The following is a 20632-nucleotide window of genomic DNA, read 5'->3' as shown; positions in this document are numbered from 1 at the left end:
ATGAACAGATTCCTTTTGACTTTTCATTGGAGGCAGGTGGGGAAAGTAAAACAAACAACAAACAAACAAACACAAACACACACACACACACACACACACACACACACACACACACACACACACACACACACACACAAACACAAACATATCCAAACACGTATGTTGATAGAGACAATAAAAATGATGGCATCGTCTTTCCCTCCCCTTCCCTCTTTCCTCATGAAATAACCTTGGGTTGTGAAAGCTTGAAATTTGTGTGTGTGTGTTTGTGTGTTTTTTATTGTCTCTATCAACATACCAATGCTTTTGTTTGGTAAGTTACATCATCTTTGTTTTTAGATATTTTTTTCGCACGTGGAATGTTTCCATATATATTGGCACACAATTTTCTTTTTACCCTATACTGCTCATAAATAAACAATTTTATTGATATTTCATGAAGATGAACCAATTCATAAAAGTAAAAAAATGTTTTAAATGCTGTGTACATTAAATCAGCATAAATTGATGGCAGTTTCTCAATTTATCAGCTGAGAGTGAGCAATCATCATGAAGAAATTTTTTTATAAGTTTCACACTTGTCATCTTCAGGATTTCACCTGAAGATGATGAGTTGGAAACTTATTGAAACATTGCTTCAAGATGGCACTGCTTCATGGGCGACAACTGACATTTTATCAGGTATGAAAACATGCATTTGCAGCAGTAGAAATTGTTGCATAATAGAACATCTACAGTTAACTGTAAATTAAACACTCATTGCACATGCATATTTCTTGATTATCTAAGACAAACTCAACACAGCACTGACTTTCTAATGGAATGGGTAAAGTGAAAAGCTTCTTGTTTTACAAGGTAAGAGAAGAAATGCAGAGTGCTGTACAAGTTTGCTACACTTCAAAATGTAGCGTGCAATTGTTCCCCCTCAAATCTGGATACATAACAATCCTTTCTACATTAAAAATAGCTTCACAGATGTTACATAAATCTGAGTGTAGAACCAAAGTGATAACTACTGTTGATAGTAAGTAATGTACACATGATAGTTTAAATAAATTAATGACTACAGAAAAACCCAAGATGTCACTGAGGAGAGATATGAACAGCCCTATTGAAAACACAGATAAGTTCATGTTAAAAGATTTTGGGGAAAAGCAAAACAGTACCTTCACTCTCTCAGTAATGATACAGAGATGGTTATTTTCTCAATAAAAAGAAGAAAACAATGTATTTCTTTGTCTCTTCCTTGAACTACAGTTTCCTGTGGCCTCTTCTCTGTCAACAGTAACACTACTCTCAGCATTAGTTTTGTCAAGCTCATCAACATGTTCTTTAATAGCAGAAGTTTCCTCTTTATTATCCTCATCCATTTTGGATTGTCCTACAGTAAGACTGACCATAAACTCCTAAAATAACAAATGCAACAAGCATACTGACTGCTCCTGTTACTCGTAAAACAATGCCTTTTCACATCTTCTTTCTTTTGAGGGAGTGACAGAAGTACTGCAAACCTAAACATTTTGGTCACAGGCTCCTCAAAACTGCAATTTTTATAAAGTGTTGTGTGTGGCAAGATGACGTGTCCAGTTCTCCAACCATACCCTTTGTCAGCAGTCATGATTCCTTAAATCTTGGCCTCTTTTGCATCTAGTTAGGATTTGCCTAGTTTTACAACCCAATGTGTTGTTGTGTTGAAGACATCGCCACCCCTGCACCCATGCACCATATACAAGCTCATTTTAAAGGTCTTAGAGTCATTTTTGCATTCTGATTGATACAGCATTAGAGAGACTTGTAAATTAATATTAATACAAGAGGGAGGCTTCAGCTCAATTTTTTTCCACACAGACACATTTGCACCTGTGGTACTCATATATAAGAGTAAGATAAAAACAATATGTTTCATGCTAAAACAATAAATAAATTTAGTAATATCTTCAAAATACTTTTTAGAAGTCAACCCATCTGAAATTTTCACAAAAATCAAATTTTCAATACATAAATTACACACCTGAAAATAAATTATATAAAAAAGCTTATTTCCACATTTTTTTCTAAACCTTAAAATTTGTGTAATATTAATTAATGTCACAAGAAAATTACATATTTATGCATTGCTTATTATAGAAATATTTGTGTAATTTTACACAAAATTTCATCAAAACTGCAATATAAAAAATCTCTCTCTCTCTCTCTCTCTCTCTCTCTCTCTCTCTCTCTGTCTGTGTGTGTGTGTGTGTGTGTGTGTGTGTGTGTGTGTGTGTGTGTGTGTGTGTGTCTGGTTTTTTTTACTAAATGTCTCTCTAACTTAATCACAACAGCAATTACAGAATTACAGAGACTAAAATATTTTATTAATTGTGTATGGAGTGAAATAGATAATTAGCTTTCTATTGTGCAATATTTACCTCCTTAACAGACCCTGGTGATGTGACTAGGTAATATACGACATAAGCAGGCACCCACAACATAGATGAAAGGCTGATGAGAATACCCAGTACTTCTGCCCACACAGGATAAGTGTAGTCCTTGCCATATGTAACAGGTTTATATTGTATAAAGTAGAACAAGAATATTGCCTGTGAAATGAAATAACCTATTAGGAACATTATAAGCAGCAAAACAAACATTGTACAATTACTTAACACGGAAACTGTAGTGGGATAAGTTTCTGCTAGCTACTACTTATGAGTTTCAAAGGAGCAGAGTCACACAATTTTCAAAAATAAAATCAACAAGCTGCCATGAAAATCCATAATATTAAGGTACAAATTAATTCACTTAAGTAAATTTCAACACAAAAAGATTTCTTACAACTGTACCTGAATAAAATGAAGAATATACATTTGGAATAGGAAAAGATGATGTCATATGATAAATATTTGTTTTAGTAGAGAAGAAAGGAAGAAGCACATCAATGGAATGGATAAATAATTTTACAATCTGCTCTCAAGCAAAAAACAATGTTTATAGCATCTATTGCAGAGCATGTTAGAGCAACACTGGGTTTGTCCATCTTAAGCTGTTGGTGAATCATAAAAGAAAGTGATGTTGAACTTTCCGTCAGTTACTAACATATGCATAGTAGAGTCTGGGAACTTACAGAGTAAATCATTTTTTTCTTTATGAATTTTTGTATGTATATATAGCATGTTAGAAATATCATTGTTATGTGAAGTTTGTTTCTTGCAGGTATAACTAAGTACCAGTCATTTGAAGTAAGGCTCTAATTAAATTAAAGCATATTTTCTGTTTATAAACAGAGAATATAGTCCAGCAGGGATCTAAAAGCAGTAATGTGGAGTAAATAAATCTTTGACCTTATTACTGTGCTTTCTAGTGATTGTCTGATATGTTAATCCTTGTACCCACCAGCATCACAAGTGGTGCACAGAAAACCCAGCAAGCATACCAAAAGCGACCTGGCCTGACACCCATCATCTGCTGCACACAGTCACAAAACTTGTCAGCGCCAAATATCCAGGATATAGCAATTGTCTGGAAGAAGCACACCCACAACAGAGACATTCCACTTGCAGAATAGAAGTCCATCAGCTGAAAGACATATGCACCTCCCTGTGGGGTAAGAAAAAGAAGATTATTGTTTTCATCTTTTGAATTACAGTGTGGTATAATATCCTCTTCAGGACACAGATTCTTACATTAGGATCATGCCTCCCATTGCATTTAGAACTACAGTGAACTGACACACATATGATGGGTTACAAAAAGGCAGCATACAACTTTTAAGACATCATTGCATTTCATCATAACTGTACAACAAGATTATTCACTCAATCAACCATATGTTTCCCTGTGAGAGTAGGTGGTCTGGTAATAGAAAGTCCTTAATGGAATATAAATAACTGAACACACTTGTGTGTGTGTGTGTGTGTGTGTGTGTGTGTGTGTGTGTGTGTGTGTGTGTGTTTTAATAACCTATTTTTATGTCATTCACAGTTTATATGTATTGAATCCTGGAGCTCAACCGTATATCCAGGTATCCATTTGTAAGGTGTCACGCAAATGGGCACATGAAATAAGAAACATTTTTCTGCTGTATTGCAGAGAAGGCTATGATATTCTGACCATCATGAGGCTGTGCATTGTCTTTATGGAATAAAGTGCAGGTAATGTTGTTAAAGGAAGAGTTTTATGCCTATAGTTTCACAGGGGTAGTAGTTATTGCTGGGCCATGTGCAATTAATTCTTAGCACTCATCCAAACTCATGTGGTAACATAGCATCATGCCTATTATAACACTCCATAAACCATGATTACCATGACAGTAAATCATTAATGCCTTCAGTTGTTATGGGTGGAAGAATACAGCCAATTACATGCAGATTATTAAAAAAAAAATTCCTTTCGGAAAATTTTTGCGTGTCTCCAACTCTACACACTTTCCTGTTTTTGCCAATATGGCAATGCCCAATCACGTTATGCATTCTCCCTTGACCTGACATGTCGATGAATTGTAGACTCACCCTGGAACAGCTTGGCAAGTAATGTCACAAAAATGCAATGGACTCCTCTTAACATAATTCCTTGAACTGATGGTCTTACTGCTGATTGAGAACTCTTCAGAAAAGATAGCTTGCACACATCTAATGCCTCACTATTCATGGGGCTCCTCTACAAAATAGCTTTGGTTGTGAGATGATATGCCCGACTGGCTATTGTCTTAGACTTGAAAGTCCCTTATCTCTTCATTGTGCTGTTGTAATTGAACACCAAATTTTCACTGAAACAGCCATTCACTTTATTCCTCACTTATGTCAATACCTCTTAGGTGAGGTTGCCATCATTCATGTAAAGGGTGTCTTCCATGTGTTTATCCCATCCCTGTGATGGAAGGAAGCTGCCATTTTTCATTCATGATTTAACAGTACCTGGCTAGTACCTGCTGTGTTAGCACACCATGAACACTGAACAGCGTGGCAGTATGCAAACCCCTGATACTGATTCATATTATTAGTAAGTGGCACATCTTGTACCTGTACAGAAAGAGGCCACGTTCACAAAGGCAACTGCAGACAGTTTTGGTCTGATTTCTACAGGTTATTGTGCTATGCATGTATTGCAACTGAGTTACACTATGCTAATATACAATTCAGTTAGACAAGTATTGGATAATATGAAGTCCCACATCTGGTGCTGGAAACCCTTCAACAGTGAAGGAAGTGGACATAGGTCTAAGTTCATACACTGCTGGCCATTAAACTTGCAATGCTAAGAATATTAGCAAATAACAACATTTTACTTACTGTGCACGCACAGTGTAGTAGCAAGGCTGCCACCTCTGGCAGCAGCAACTGTAACCCAGTCGGGTATTATGTCAAGCTAAGCCTGGATGACATGTGGTACATCAATGCGTGCTCCTTCAGTTATGTGCCAGAGTTCATCAGTCATAGAGAGACTGGCTCATATCTTGGCAACCCAGATATTTTCAGTGGGGTACACCATATAAAATTGTCTGTCAAAAGATAAAATCTCTGACAATGTTATCAACTTTAAAATGAGCAGACAACAGAATGACAGAAAAATGCTGCTAATCTGCACAATTACTGATGGACACTGCCCTTCCACATGACACTGCAGAGGATGAATTTCATGAACACAGAGAATTGTGGAAAAAAAGTAGGGAAGCATATAGTGGAGATGGGACAGTTTTTCCATTTATGGAGAAGGAAATGAGGAAAGTATCCTGGAACTGAAAAAGAATAAATCACCTGGCTCCGATCACATCCCTACTGAAGTTCTACATGCCCTTCATATACATGTAAGTTTGTATTTCTGCCAACTCTGTAACACATGTTAGCTACAAGGAAGAATAGTAGATATATGGAAGAAATTAAATGTGATTATCTTGAAAAGGGTTGGAGACAAGGAGCCCCTCACTCCAAAGTCCTACAGATCAACTTGCTTTCTCAATACCTAAGAGGAAATGCTGGAGAAGCTGCTGTTTGGTAGACCACAAAAAAGGCTTCTTCATGTAATGAAGTAACAACAGTTTGGGTTCAGAAGTGGGAAGTAAACAGAGGACATGGTAAATGAGGCAATAACACTTGCAAAATTTGCTCTACATAAGCTGTTGTAGCCATAATGTCAGACTATAACTTGACTTCTGATCATTTATGGTGGCCACCTGAGGAGCTTAGACTGCCCCTGAGTGTTCTGTAACTGTTTTAAGAACTGTTGTCAAAACAAAGAAGCAACTCTATCATACCCAAGAGAGACCCTTACAAAAGAAATTTTAAAAGGCTGCCCATAGGGATCCATAAATATCCCAGTCTCCTGGGATCTGGGTCTCGGTCCAGTATTAGGAAACCTGCAGGATAACAAAGCAGTCATAGGAGTAGTGACATATCACAATGACTTGATGGTATTTGTAATGGGCAGCTCTAGAAGTAACCTGGAAGAATGGTATAAGGTAGTCCTTCAGCAGTTATGTCAAAGGTGCCAAGGAGTTCAGTTGTTTTTTGTCACTGAAAATATAATGTAGTTGTACATGTTAAAAAGGGATCCTATTAAGACACCCAGTCTTGAAATTAAGCAATAGGTCCCCAAAACAGAAAGTTTGTCACTAGATACACAGGCACCTTCTTTGATAAGCAACAAAATTATAGTGCATTTATTGAAGAAATGAGTAAGAGGGCAGGGACATGATACACAAAAGTATTAGTTTAGCCTGTTACTATTGTAAACTACAAATGTAAACAATAAGAGCATGCAAATGCAAACAATTTGAACGTACCATTACGCTATCCTAACTGCAATTATGAGGTACTGTGCAAATGTTTTGGCACACAGATTTCTGCTGATAACACCTCCATGGGATGTCAACAGAGTGCAATGAGAAATATTCTTTTAGCTGATAGGAGCTTTTTGTGTTGTCGGTTGAGGCACTGTAGCTAACACTTACATTATGTCCATTGGATCTCCGTATGTGAGAAAAACAAGAATGATGATATACTGGCTGAAGAAATAACAATGCCATGAAGTAATGAACATAATAGGAATACAGGCTACAAGCAAGCAGCCAATTCACAATCAGATCCTTCACCTGTGGAAGAAATAACAGGATGATGCTCAAACAGTGAGGTGAATGTATGGTTTTCTCCAAAATATAAAACAGAGACTGGGAAGGAGTCACCACACTCCCTCAAGAGGCCTACATATTTCTTGATGGGTCATGGGCCTTATGTCACCTACTGGAATTGAGATGGTTGAAGACAAATCTCTGACTGTGCCTTGCCAGAATGCAACATCTGTGGATGTCCGTAGTATGCCAGTATTGTTAATTGTTGTACTCTGCACTGTGAGACAGAATGGCAGGTCTTAGACAATACTGTTGGTGCTGTTCCAACAAAAGCTTGGATAACACATAACTTACTGATCAGTTCCCATCTACTTCACTGTGGAAGGTTATGGCAGAAGGTCAAGAAGTAATGCAGTGAAGGCAGCAGAGGTCAAGGTGTGACAGATGAACAGCCAACATGTGCCTGTGCAACAGTTGCAACAACAACAGAATGGAAGTGCAGCTATGGGCTGCCTTTCACCACCCAAGAAACTAGAACAAGGGTGATGTGAACCAGCATGTGGCTGCACTCTCCAACAGCAGCAACAACACCACCTGGGAATAAAAGAGCCATCCCTTCCAACCAGGGAGTCAACAGTCAACAGTAGACATAGATGCAACCATAATGCCACAATAATTCCCAAGGAGCTGGCAGAGTATTCCTATGGACTGGGGAGTGATGGAGTGTGTTGTGAAATGTCGCAGAAAGAAGTGGTGTTATTATTGTTTACAGTCTGTCCTAATTAGATATAAACATAGTGTATACAAGGACTGAAAGGGGGGATCAAGCTGTAGACCAATAATAGTGATGGATATAATTAGAATTTGAAATAAGTGCAATTGTTATTAATAATAGAGATGGTTATAATGATGGGAATTGATCCTCTGTTGGATGTAATAATGCATACAGTACCATGAGGTTCAAAAATATAGGAAAAAATTCCTATTTATAGTAATAATTTGTGTAAAAATGCGTACAGGTTGTGTTTAAATTATAGGTAAAGGCTACTAATTATTTGCATCTCCAAGCATATAGCACTCATAATGCCCATTTGACATCTGGTGCATGTTGCCTTCATGGTTTGCAATTTCAGTAGTGAACAGTGCAGGTAAGAAATAATAAAAAATTATCACATTGTAATTTAACTTTATATAACAGATACACTAAAGATTTGTATCAATAATAAACTTACAAATAAAGCCTTGGCCTTGTCTGACCAGTGACTCTGGGTAGTACCTCCCATACACCTATCATGTCTGATGAATCCAAATTTTGTTTTGTCTTGAAGATATGCCAACAGATTATGCACTTTAGGATGTTGTTCACAGTGTAGACATAGATGTACTGTGTGGGCCTAGATTTTACTGCAGCCCGCTTATTCAATACATGTAAAGCTGTTTATTTGTATGCTTCTACATATTCATGTACCATCTTGCACCACTTAGATCAGTCATCTGCAAGCACCACTTAGATCAGTCATCTGCAAGCTCTTCAGCCTCAGAACTTGCACACAGCAACCTAATGTTATATACACAAGACAAATGATTTTTTTCTTTAAATCTGAAATGTTTGCATGGTTACTCAAAAAGTGAATTATGACAATGCTTATGCTTCTTATAATGTAATTGTATTAATCATTTAAGTTTCCAGTTGATTGTCATTTTATGATTGATGTGCATGTGTGTTACATAATCTCTGATTATATATAACGAGAAAGCGCTGGTGTGTTGACAGAGACAATAAAAAACACAAACACACACACAAATATTCAAGCTTTTGCTACCCAAGGTTGCTTCATAAGGAAAGAGGAAAAGAGAGGGAAAGACAAAAGGATGTGGGTTTTAAGGGAGAGGGTAAGGAGTCATTCCAATCCCGGGAGCAGAAAGATTTACCTTAGGGAAAAAAAGGACAGGTATACACTCGCACACATACACATATCAATCTGCACATATACAGACATATATTTTTCCCCGCGTGGAATGTTTCCCCCATTACATACATATCACATAATTTCTGATTATTTGCACAGAGAAGATTACAAATGGATAAACATGTAAAGTATCAGTACAAATTGAATTTGAGACTAGCAAACCAAAATTGGAGGAAGCACCATTAATCAGAAGAGCTAAGAGAACACAGACGTGTTCGAGTGAGCAAACAAGTAAAGAGTCCAGATCAAGCACGTGTACAGTGCAGATGCATAAAATATTGCCTCAGATGCTGCAAGACACACATGTTGAGGTTATATGCACATCTCCACAGTTCTGAAGTGGGATCTTCATAGAAATAGAAACATGATTTTTCCACCATAATGTTTGTGCTAATTAGAATAACATGTGAATGTCTTGTATGATGGACTTAATAGTTTGCAATATTACTTTTGAATCACAAACACCTTCATTTCCAAGCAATCTTTAAAGTTTCCATTAGCACTGTAAACTGAAATGGCTTTTGAATTTACTAATTTGTATCACTGCAATTGTGAATGTTCAGAATGTGATAGATTTTCTATGCCCTGATGGATATAACCTGTGATAATATACTATGTTTAATCCAAATTAGAGGATGGTGCACTTAAGAGTAATTTGTGGTGAGTTGATGCAAGATGACATTGAATTTGCATTGCTTTGTTCTTAAAGCAAGACAGAACTGTACTGAACAGTTAATAGTGAAAAACAATAAACAGAACTTTGGTCTGGTAATAAATATCTCATCATGAACAAAGTCAATTAAATAATCAGAAGGGAGTAATGATGAAGTTTTTGTTAAGTTATTAACAGCCTCATGTGGACAATAATCTCAAATAACTGTTTTTACCTGAAAAATCTCATAAACATAAAATTTTAGGCGTAGTGACTGATGAGCATTTTACACGAAAAGAGTGCATCAGCAACATTTGTAGCAAGATTAGCTGCAGTTTTTAGGTACTTACTAAAATGTCTCGCAACCATAATAACTTTCCCAGAGCTAAAACAAATCTACTATGGATTAATCCACTCACATTTTCAATATGTGATTGAGATTTAAGTGCGGTACCTGCAGTTTACATGTATATGGTATTCAGTTAGATGAGAGCAGTTGGAATAACTGCTGTCATAAGTTAATGTCAGTCCTCTAGGGACTATTTCATTAACTACAATTTACTAACTGTGTTCTCTTTGTATGTCCTTAAGACCAATAGGTTAATGAATAGATTCATTCATCACTGCAGAATATGAACCAGAGAAGATTATCATATGTTACTGAGTAATAAAAGAGTTATGGAACAGAGCCCACTTACTGCTGGAAGATATGTCACTAAAAGGTTGCCTAGTGATATAAAGTAACTCTGTAGAAATAATTTAAAATACAAATTGAAACAGTTATGGCAATGGCCACCAGAAGCAAACAATTATGGTTTCTGAAGCCATGGTATTTGAGTGGTGTCACACTTATCCATCAAAAGTCAGATTGGTTTGCCATTTTTCCTTTCAAATAGTAACAGTAAGCAATTGTGAGCTAAGATGCCCCACACAAAACATTCACTCTGGAATGAATCAGGATATTTTGACTGACACCTTAACATTTTTGTCAATGAATTAATGAACACATATCTGCTAAGCCTTATATTCTGTCCCTGTATGTAGTCAACAAGTGATTATGACAGTACATCAGATTGGTGCTGATACCGAGCAATTATTGTAAAATATTTTTAACATTCTTGGGTCTTTCATTGGATTGTATCTTGGAAAAAGCACAACATTTAAATCAGGCAGCTGCTCATCATCTTCCGATATGAATGTGAAGAAGATGAGCAGCTGTCTAATTGAAGTTTACACACCATGCGATGCAGTTGCTGAGAACGTTTCAAGCAGTTATAACATTGGAAAAATCTCAAACAGCACATATTTTGAAGTACTTACATGTGTGACCATGGGGATCCCCAGCAACAGCATGAGGCAGCATACCCCAAATGTGAAGCGTCTGCGATGTGGGCGCAGCGTATCAGGCCAGTTGTCAACAACCCCCGTCACAAAGCTCTCCACAATGCAGAATTCACTGTCGATGCCCAGTGTCTGGTCCAAAAAAATAATTATCTAGTCATGAATTCTGGATTTCCTACTTCTCATGATAGTTTCCTCTATATTATTATTTCAGCCCTGTCAACAGATATGAACCATCATTCCTCATCCAAGGGAAATTACAAATTTCAAAATCACACCACATTTTTTAACTACACGAATAAATGCAGCTTATTTACTAATTTAACTAACTTAAAAATGAATGAAATTATCTTGTGATGTCTTGGAGGATGTGGTGACAGATTGGTGACATCTTCTCAGTACTGTTGTTTCTGATAGTGTTATCATCATTAATGAGACACTGGAATTTGTTGGTGCTGCTTGAAGGAAAAGTCCTAGTGAAGAAATTGTGCCAGATATGTACAGATAGTGGGCAGGGGGAATGGTGGTCATATGCTGCTGATGTAGGTGAGGGGTGGATAGCTTAGAGATGAAGTCTATCATGTGGAGGAGTTCCTATTGTAGGGAAACGGTGAATTTGTGAAAAGATTTTTCTAGGGATGCAAGCCAGATTGAAGTTTAAGGACCAGATGGGTTGTAACCTTGAAAGTTGAGGAGGAAGAAAGTGAGGATGAAATAGAAAACCAATTAGAAGATGATGATAAATGTCACAGTGGATTTCAGGATCAGTAAGTGGAAGTCTGTTAGAGTTGTACTGTTACAAGATGGAAGGATGCCTTGGGATAATGTTGAGAGATATGGCAATACTAGGATTAGAAACTATGAGTGAAATTGTCAATATGGAATTTAAAGCTTGTGTAGGAGATGCATGGTGCTCAATATGGGTGAAAAGGGTCCTGAACTTGATGAGGCAGTAGGAGATTCATTTGGGGAGGATTTATTTTGGCAAGGGCAAGCAGATGAGGGAATATAGGAGGGGATCAAGATCTGCAAGGATTTCTACAGATGGATAGAATTTTTAAGGGAAGGGAGCTTGTGGGGAGATACAAAAAATGTAAACAGAGACAAAAATTTAATCAATCTACACTGGTGTCCAAAACCAAAGGAACAAACAGACATTTTGCAAAGTTGCATTTATTTTGCTACAAAAGAATATGAACAGGTGATAGTAAAGTAGAAACAATATAATGGATACATATCCTAAACAAATGCAGCATGCATAATGGTTCTTTATTTTTTCCAACTTGATAGATTTAGACACACATTCCAACAACTGGTTAATGAGCTCAGTATATGGTGTGACTGCCTCTGGCATCAGCACAGGCCTGACAATGATCGAGCATGTTGTAAATGATGTCACCAATCTCATGTTGAAGCAATAATGCCCATTCTTCTTGCAGATCTGCTCGCAAGTCTTGGAGAGTGGTTAGTGGATGTGGAAGTGATGCATCCCAGACATGCTCAGTGGGATTCAAATTGAGAGAGTGAGCAGGCCACTCTATGCCTGCAAATTCTTCCATTTCCAAGAATTAACCACCCATGCTGTACGAGTTCAAGCATTATCGTTCATCACTAAGAAGTCTGTGCCAACAGGACCTCACAAAAACCCTACATGAGGTCCCAAATCACATCACAGTAACTGACAGAAGTGAAACATTGCTGATTCAACTGTATAAGTTCATGAAGAGCTGTTTGAGTGTCAACACAATGCCTGCTCACATCATTAGGGGCCCTCCTTCAGATCAGTCTCTTTCCATAATGTTTGGGTCCTGAAATCATGTTCCACATTCCCTCCAGATGCAAATCTGTTGAGAATGACTCTCCACACCAAATTGTCACTCATCTGTGAAAGAAAATTGGCCACTGTTCAGCCATCCAGGTGGCATGTTGGTGACTCAAATCTAGACGTTCTCTTCTGTGATGACGTGTCAGAGGTACACATACAGCAGGTCTCTGGCAATAGAGGTCACTTTGCAGAAGCCTTCTGCACACCATTTGCCTCAATACAACATGTCCAATGGGTGCTGTGAGGTCAGATGCCAGTTTAATTGCGTAAGCTTCTGCAGCCAGAGTCAGTTGACATAAAAGTTTTCTGGGTTTGGTACCACGTCATAATGTGAAAACTACTGCCGCTATAGAAAAACCCATGTTTCGGCCACAATTGCAGCGGCCTTCTTCTGAGTCTAATGGTGCATTCTAGCTATGAAGTTTCCTTTATATTTTTTTTGTTAGTGTTCACTGCGCATGACATAAAATCGTAATTTTAAAAAGGTAGTTAGTTTCATTGGTCACTTAAGGAAGAAGGAGAGGGAACTTTATTTTAATAGGTTCTTGTGGTTGAGGGAGAACGTGACCTCTGTTGTCCATTGGCTCTTGTTTTATGTACCATGATTGGTGGCCACCATCGAACGAGAAGTTTGCTGCTGTTTACCAACTACCGGACGTCAGCTGCGCAGCGGCAGTTACTCGCCGGTAGTGCTCGTCCCTCATGTTGACAGTGCTGTCTGTTGGGCTCTGATTGACGGCAGCCAGGATGGGGCAAGCCTGAGTCCATCCTCCCTGTTCATGTTGTTAGGGTGTTTAAGTGTTTTGATGGCCTCTCTGGTTTTTGCGATTCATCATAATTGGCTTCACTGAATTTTATTTCTTTTCTGCAGTCATAGTGATGTTCTGCTACTGCGGATTTGTTATGTTGTCCTAGACAAATATAATTCTTGTGCTCCCAAATGTGCATTGCTAATGGCCTACCAGTCTCGCCGATGTATGCCTCTCCACATTCGCATTCCACCTTGTAAACGCCTGCAGTGTGTAATGCATCCACCTTGTCGTTGGTGGATCCTAGTACGTCCTGGATCTTACAACCACTATAGAAGACAGGCTGCACCCCAACGTGGCGAAGGTGTTTGCCTATTCAGTCAGTAACATTTTTCACATAGGGTAAGCGTACTGTCGGCTGCAGTTTGTCTATTTCCTGCTTATCTTTCTTGCTTGTGTTCGTTGAGAAGGCTGTGTTTATCAACTTATGGCTGTAACCATTGGCTAGAAACGTTGTGCATAACCTTTTAAGCTCAGGTGTGATGTTTTGAGCATCACTTAGGTGCTGCGCACGGATTGCTAAAGAGCGGATGACTGAGTTCTTCTGTGCTGGGTGGTGGTAGGATTGGGCGTGCAGATACCTGTCAGTATGTGTAGGCTTACAAATACTCTGTGCCCCAGTGTGCCCTCCTATACACTTTGACATCTAAAAATGAGATAGCACCATTCTTTCCTACTTCCAGCGTGAACTGTATCTTCCCATGCATATTGTTCAAATAGTCGTGGAACTTGTGTAGCTCCGTTTCACCATGAGGCCATATAGCGAACATGTCGTCCCTGTATCTAAACCAGTAACCTGGGTGTAAAGGAGCTGAACCGAGGGCCATTGCTTCAAAGGCTTCCATGAATATGTCCACTGCCAGCAGAGATAGGGGAGACCCCATTGCTATGGCATCTGTCTGCTCGTAGTATTTTCCTTGCCATTTGAAGTACATTGAAGTTAGGCACAACTCAACCAAGTCGCATATGTCTGGCAGGACATGCTCCTGAAGGATGTGGATAGTTTCATCTACTGGCACATTCATAAATAGTGATTTCATGTCAAAGTTGACTATGATGTCTGTAGGTAAAATTGTTTCTCCCTTTAGGCATTCTATAAAGTGTGTCGAGTTCTTCACATAAGAGTCTGTCTTGCCAACTAGACGTCTTAGTTTGCAGGCCAGGTACTTTGCCAAACTGTAAGTAGGTGAATTGATCCCATTCACTATTGGCCTCAAAGGACAACTTTCCTTATGTATCTTTGGAACACCATAAGTTCTAGGAGAGACTGGTACTCTGGGAATAAGACCCTTGGCTGTGTCAGTGTCAATTCTCAAGTCCTTAATCGCGGCCTGCGTCTTTTGAATTATCTTCACCGTAGGGTCTGCCCTTAGTTCTTTGTAGGTGGGATCATTAAATAATTCTTTCATCTTGTCTTCATACTGCAAGGAGTCTAAGATGGCAGTAGCATTGCCTTTGTCTGCTGTTAATATCACAATTTCGTCGTTGTTCTTCAGTTCCCTGATAGCTCCTCTTTCCTCTCCGTTCTTCGCCGCGGTTGGGTACAGCCTGTCTTCTATAGTGGTAGTAGGATCCAGAATGTACTAGGCTCCACCAAGGACAAGGTGGATGTATTACACACTGCAGGTGTTTACAAGGTGGAATGTGAATGTGGAGAGGCATACATCAGCAAGACTAGTGGGCCAATAGCAACGTGCATTCGGGAGCACAAGCATTATATTCGTCTAGGGCAACACAACAAATCCGCAGTGGCAGAACATCACCATGGCTGTGGAAAAGAAATAAAATTCAGTGAAGCCTGTGTGTTGGCCAAGCATCTAATTATGATGAAACGTAAAATCAGAGAGGCCATCGAAATACTTAAACACCCTAACAACATGAACAGGGAGGATGGACTCAGGCTTGCCCCATCCTGGCTGCTGGCAATCAGAGCCCAACAGACGGCACTGTCAACACGAGGGACGAGCACTACCGGCGAGTAACTGCAGTCGCGCAGCTGACGTCCAGTAGTTGGTAAACAGCAGCAAACTTCTCATTTGATGGTGGCCACCAATCATGGTACATAACACAAGTGCCAATGGACAACAGAGGTCACATTCTTCCTCCACCGCAACAACCTACTAAAATAAAGTTCCCTCTCCTTCTTCCTTAAGTGACCAATGAAACTAAGTACCTTTTTAAAATTATGATTTTTTTGGCATGCGCAGAGAACACTAATAACAAAATATAAAGGACACTGCATAGCTAGAATGCACCATTAGACCCAGAAGAAGGCCACTGCAATAATGGCCGAAACATCGGTTTTTCTATAGCAGCAGTAGTTTTTACATTATGACGCGGTACTAAACCCAGAAAACTTTTATGTCCAGAGGTCAGTTGTCATGCAGTCTAAGGCAGTACCATTGTTCCCTTGCAGGCAAATAATGGGCCTCTCTTTCTGATGTCATATGTGGTCGGCCCTGCTCTGGTCTTTGAGATACAGTTCTGGTCTCTACAAACTATTGCCACATACACAAAACAGCAGAATGATTCACATTAAGTCAGCAGGCCACATCAATTTGCGAATGACCTGCTTCCATTCTTCCTATGTCCCTCCACTACTGAGGGTCTAGCAGGCATCTTCACTGTACCATACGGCACCATCTGTGATTGTGTACAAGTGATTGTGGATTTGGGCTATCCAGCAAACACCACCCAATTTGATAAGTGCCCTGCCATCATCGTTGACATGGTTATTGATTGACAGGAATCCTATATTCCATACAGAACACAATCATATGGATATCTGTTGACAGTTTGTATAATTATCATGTCTCCTCTTACTATGAAGTAACAAATCACCAAAATTCAGATTTCAATTATCACTACTGACATTTGTAGCATTCAATGCAGCTTGTAAGAGGTCACGTACACTTTAATAATTTCCTAATCTAATACACTGTCTACTATATAATGGCTTCATGTCTTGGCTCTTGTTTTAAATTATGAAGAACCTACAATTATCTATATAAATTGAAGGTTTCAAGCAGGTAGCAGCGACTATTAAATTATGACAACAAAATTTTGTTTTGAATTCACTGTTTTGCATTTTGCCTTCAAAATAATCGTATAAATGACAGTACATTTCATCTTCATAACAGTTACATTTGAACTTCTTTACAGAAAAATAATCACCAACTGCCTAAAACTGATAAATAATTCAAACAGCAAACTGCACTTACCCCAAGCATAAGTTTATACAAACAATGCTTAAATTTACAACAACTGTTACAGAACAGTTTATTGTAAGGTAACCATTACAAGCAAAACAGACCAGTAATCTTTGTGTTATCAGCAAATAAATTACTTGATCCATTTTTGTATAAAATTTACATAAGAAGTTTAAAGATAAGCAAAACATTATTACGAGTTACAAAGTTATTTAATCCACAACAATTGAAGGAAAAAGCTCAAATTTACACACTATCCATACGTGAAAATTAATTTAGACATGTTTATTTTCTACTGTAGTTGTCAATACGCAATGGAATCGGTAGACACATATAAGGTGTTGGACCTGACTATATCAGAGACTAAATTTTGTAAATAAAATAAAAAGAAACTTCCACATGGGAAAAATATATTAAAAACAAAGATTCCAAGACTTACCAAGCGGGAAAGCGCCGGTAGATAGGCACAATAAATAAAACACACAAACACACAGCATTTCTAGCTTTCGCAACTGACCGTTGCTTCTTCAGGAAAGAGGGAAGGAGAGGGAAAGACGAAAGGATGTGGGTTTTAAGGGAGAGGGTAAGGAGTCATTCCAATCCCGGGAGCAGAAAGACTTACCTTAGGGAGAAAAAAGGACAGGTGTACACTCGCACACACACACATATCCATCCACACACACACAGACACAAGCTAACATTTTTCTGCTTGTGTCTGTGTATGTGCGGATGGATATGTGTGTGTGTGCGAGTGTACACCTGTCCTTTTTTCTCCCTAAGGTAAGTCTTTCCGCTCCCGGGATTGGTATGACTCCTTACCCTCTCCCTTAAAACCCACGTCCTTTCGTCTTTCCCTCTCCTTCCCTCTTTCCTGAAGAAGCAACCGTCGGTTGCGAAAGCTAGAAATTCTGTTTGTGTGTTTTATTTATTGTGCCTATCTACCGGCGCTTTCCCGCTTGGTAAGTCTTGGAATATTTGTTTTTAATATAGAGACTAAATTTTGTTTTTTAAGTTAAAAATGGTGTTTGGTTTAAATAGATTTAACATTAAAAATATAAGGAATCACCTTCCACAGAGCTCTACACAGCGTAAGTGTTGGCAGGAATGACTGGAAGATTGTTTAGGCATGCAGCCTCATTTTCAGCAAATTAGTAATATTGGTCTACTGTTGACTTTCTGTTGGATGGCTAGCAGGTTGGGGCTTGTGCAAGCTTGCTGTCAGGTGAATGTTCATAGAATTATTGTGGGAAGATTAGTTGGATCTTATAGTTCTAAATGGCTAGGTCAACAGCCTGAGACTAGAAGCTGCACATGCGTCAGGCTGTATCTAAGAAGATTTGATTTAAGGAGCTATTGGTTGAATGAAATGGTATTACTTGTGGGACAGAGTTGAAGGAATCCCTAGTATTACTGAAATGTGTAGTAGACAGCTAGGAATCTAGTACTAGGGATCTCTTGTAAATGTGCCGGATATATCAATGGGCCGGCCAATATAACTATTCACATATTCAACAAGGGCACTTCATGTGACATGTAGGATACATTTGCCAGCATCAGGTCATCTGGAAAACACCCACAGAAGATTCAAGGTCTGCCATAGACCACTTGTCATGACCAAGCAACGTTTACAGCAAGCTCTTCAGTGTATTTATTGATAATGACCATGTGCTACATGGTATTCTCTTGTACTGTGATCTGGGCTTTGTTGTTACCTGCTGTCTATTGTGACTGGAATTTCACACAAGATCAGGAACAACCCAGGCAACCTTCTGATACTGGCCAACTTGTTGGAGCTGTCAATGGTAGATTGCTTAGCAGTGACAGAAGACAATGAGGAAAATGGACAGTGAAGGCAGCACTAAAAACAAACAAGTAATCCAAAATAGAAACAAGACATAGTGAAACAGAAACCAAGAACCAACAGTGCAATATGGCTTTGCTGCTGGAGTTCTGGAACACAAGTTATGTAGGTGAGTTGTGGCATCGACAGTAGTACATTCAGCTGGCATGGACAGAGCTGTCTGGGAAGACAGTGGCCCAAACACTTCAATATCTTGGCAGTCATAAACCACTGTCCATGGGCAGCAACCACTGTAGACAACATCCATGTACTTTTTGCCCTATATGAACGTGCCCATACTGTTGAGCCCAGTGGATATCACCTAGTGTGTCAGACCTCTGGGGTTCCTGGGGCTGTGGGGCCAAGAGATGTAGAAGTTTCTGTGGTTGTCTGCCATAGAGGAGCTCTGACAGGCTACAGCTGTTGATAGAAGAGGTCATGTATAGACTCGTGAAGACTGCGAGTGCTGCTGTGATAGTGGCCTTCAACATTTGCTTCTTAAACGTCCACACCACATGTTCTGCTTACTATTGGAGAATGGCTGATATGGTGGACTAACAAGTTGTTTTCTGCTATTGGAGGCATAATGGGGTTAAAAGCTATCTCCATAAATTGGAGCCCATTGTCTGATATGATGCCCTTCAATGGCTAGATTCTGGATTAGTGTGTTAACTGTGGTGTCCATTGTGGCTGGGTACCATGCTGTTCACATATGGATGATCAGAGTAAGCATACATGACTGCTAACTACACAGAACCCAAAAAAGGTCCTGCAAAGCCCAAATGAATGTAGTCGCAGGGACAATGGGGAGTGGAACAAGGGGCAAAAGATTGCAGTGGAAAGGCCCGATGCTGAGCATAAGCTGGAGAGCTGCACACCATGACTTCAACGTTCTTGTTTAAACCAGACAAGTAAGTGTGTTGCTGCACTAGGGCTTTTATTCGTAACATTCCCCAGCACCCACAATGGAGTAGTTCAAAATCTGAGGTTGCCAGGACGATGATACAGCTTCTGTCAGGAAGACATCACTGATGACAGAGGCAAGCCTAGGCCTGGAGCTCATGAGGATTGTTTACTTCTTAAAGCTTACAATCAAACAAGTTTATATTTTCCTTACTGAAGCATCATTTGAGACACGTTTTCCTAATGGCTGGTTCATTTACTTTGGGACGCTCCAAAAACAGTGCAGAATGATCAGAAGTACCTAAATCAAAGCAGAATTTTTTTTAGTTTCAGATGAATAATTTGTCAGAATGTTATCCATATAGTGTGAATTTTGTGAAGTTTAGCTTGCAACCAAATGCTTGAATCAGATCAGTAAATTATGTTGATTCACTGGATTCATTTATTATGTTCATGTTAAAATCAGCAGCTAAGAAAAGCCTTTTCCTTTGCCCTTTTGTTGATTTAAACAGAAATGCGTTTATTATTTCTTTATCTGGGATTTTGTGTATCAAGATTATTAGAATATTTTGTCTCTCTATTTCTATACAGCAACCAACTTTCAAACATGTCGTCACCATTTAGAAAATTAAAATTAACCTTATATGTTAAAAAACTTTCAATTAGTACCGAAATCCCCACAAATTTACTATTTCTGCAAGACCTACTGGCTAAAACACAGTTCTCTAATTTATTAAGGATTTTGATGTATTATTTTGTTAGCCAATGCTCATTTAGACAAAGGACTAATATATGAGTCCCTCCTGGCAAGAAATTTGTAGATCTTCAGTTTTTACCTCTCTATAATTTATATATTTTGTCTGCAAATCATTTATGTTTAAATGCACCAAAAATGTGCTTTCATTTGCCTCTCTGTGATTTATATATTTGTCTGCAAGCCATTTATGTTTTAATGTATCAAAAATGTGGTTTTACAATTATCTGTTGTTTTAAAAACAGGTCTTTTTAGCGGGTTTTTGCCTTTTATTCCTTTAGGCAGCA

At 38.7% G+C, this 20632-nt stretch overlaps 1 protein-coding gene across 2 annotated transcripts in view; it reads right to left on the bottom strand.

Annotated features, from left to right (window-relative positions):
* The window catches only part of LOC126354742 (sodium- and chloride-dependent GABA transporter 1-like), a 145524-nt gene that overhangs the window by 20212 nt on the left and 104680 nt on the right, over positions 1-20632 (bottom strand). For both annotated transcript variants that reach the window (XM_050004619.1, XM_050004620.1), the window contains exons 9-11: positions 10985-11137; positions 3373-3576; positions 2409-2579 (exon numbers count right to left, since the gene is read on the bottom strand). In XM_050004619.1, the coding sequence (XP_049860576.1) occupies positions 2409-2579; positions 3373-3576; positions 10985-11137 (528 nt within the window). The remainder of the gene's footprint in view (positions 1-2408; positions 2580-3372; positions 3577-10984; positions 11138-20632) is intronic.

Source organism: Schistocerca gregaria, chromosome 3, assembly GCF_023897955.1.
Source record: "Schistocerca gregaria isolate iqSchGreg1 chromosome 3, iqSchGreg1.2, whole genome shotgun sequence".
Taxonomy (NCBI): domain Eukaryota; kingdom Metazoa; phylum Arthropoda; class Insecta; order Orthoptera; family Acrididae; genus Schistocerca; species Schistocerca gregaria.
Note: the sequence above shows the minus strand (reverse complement) of the source record. Positions and strands in the feature narration are given on the sequence as shown.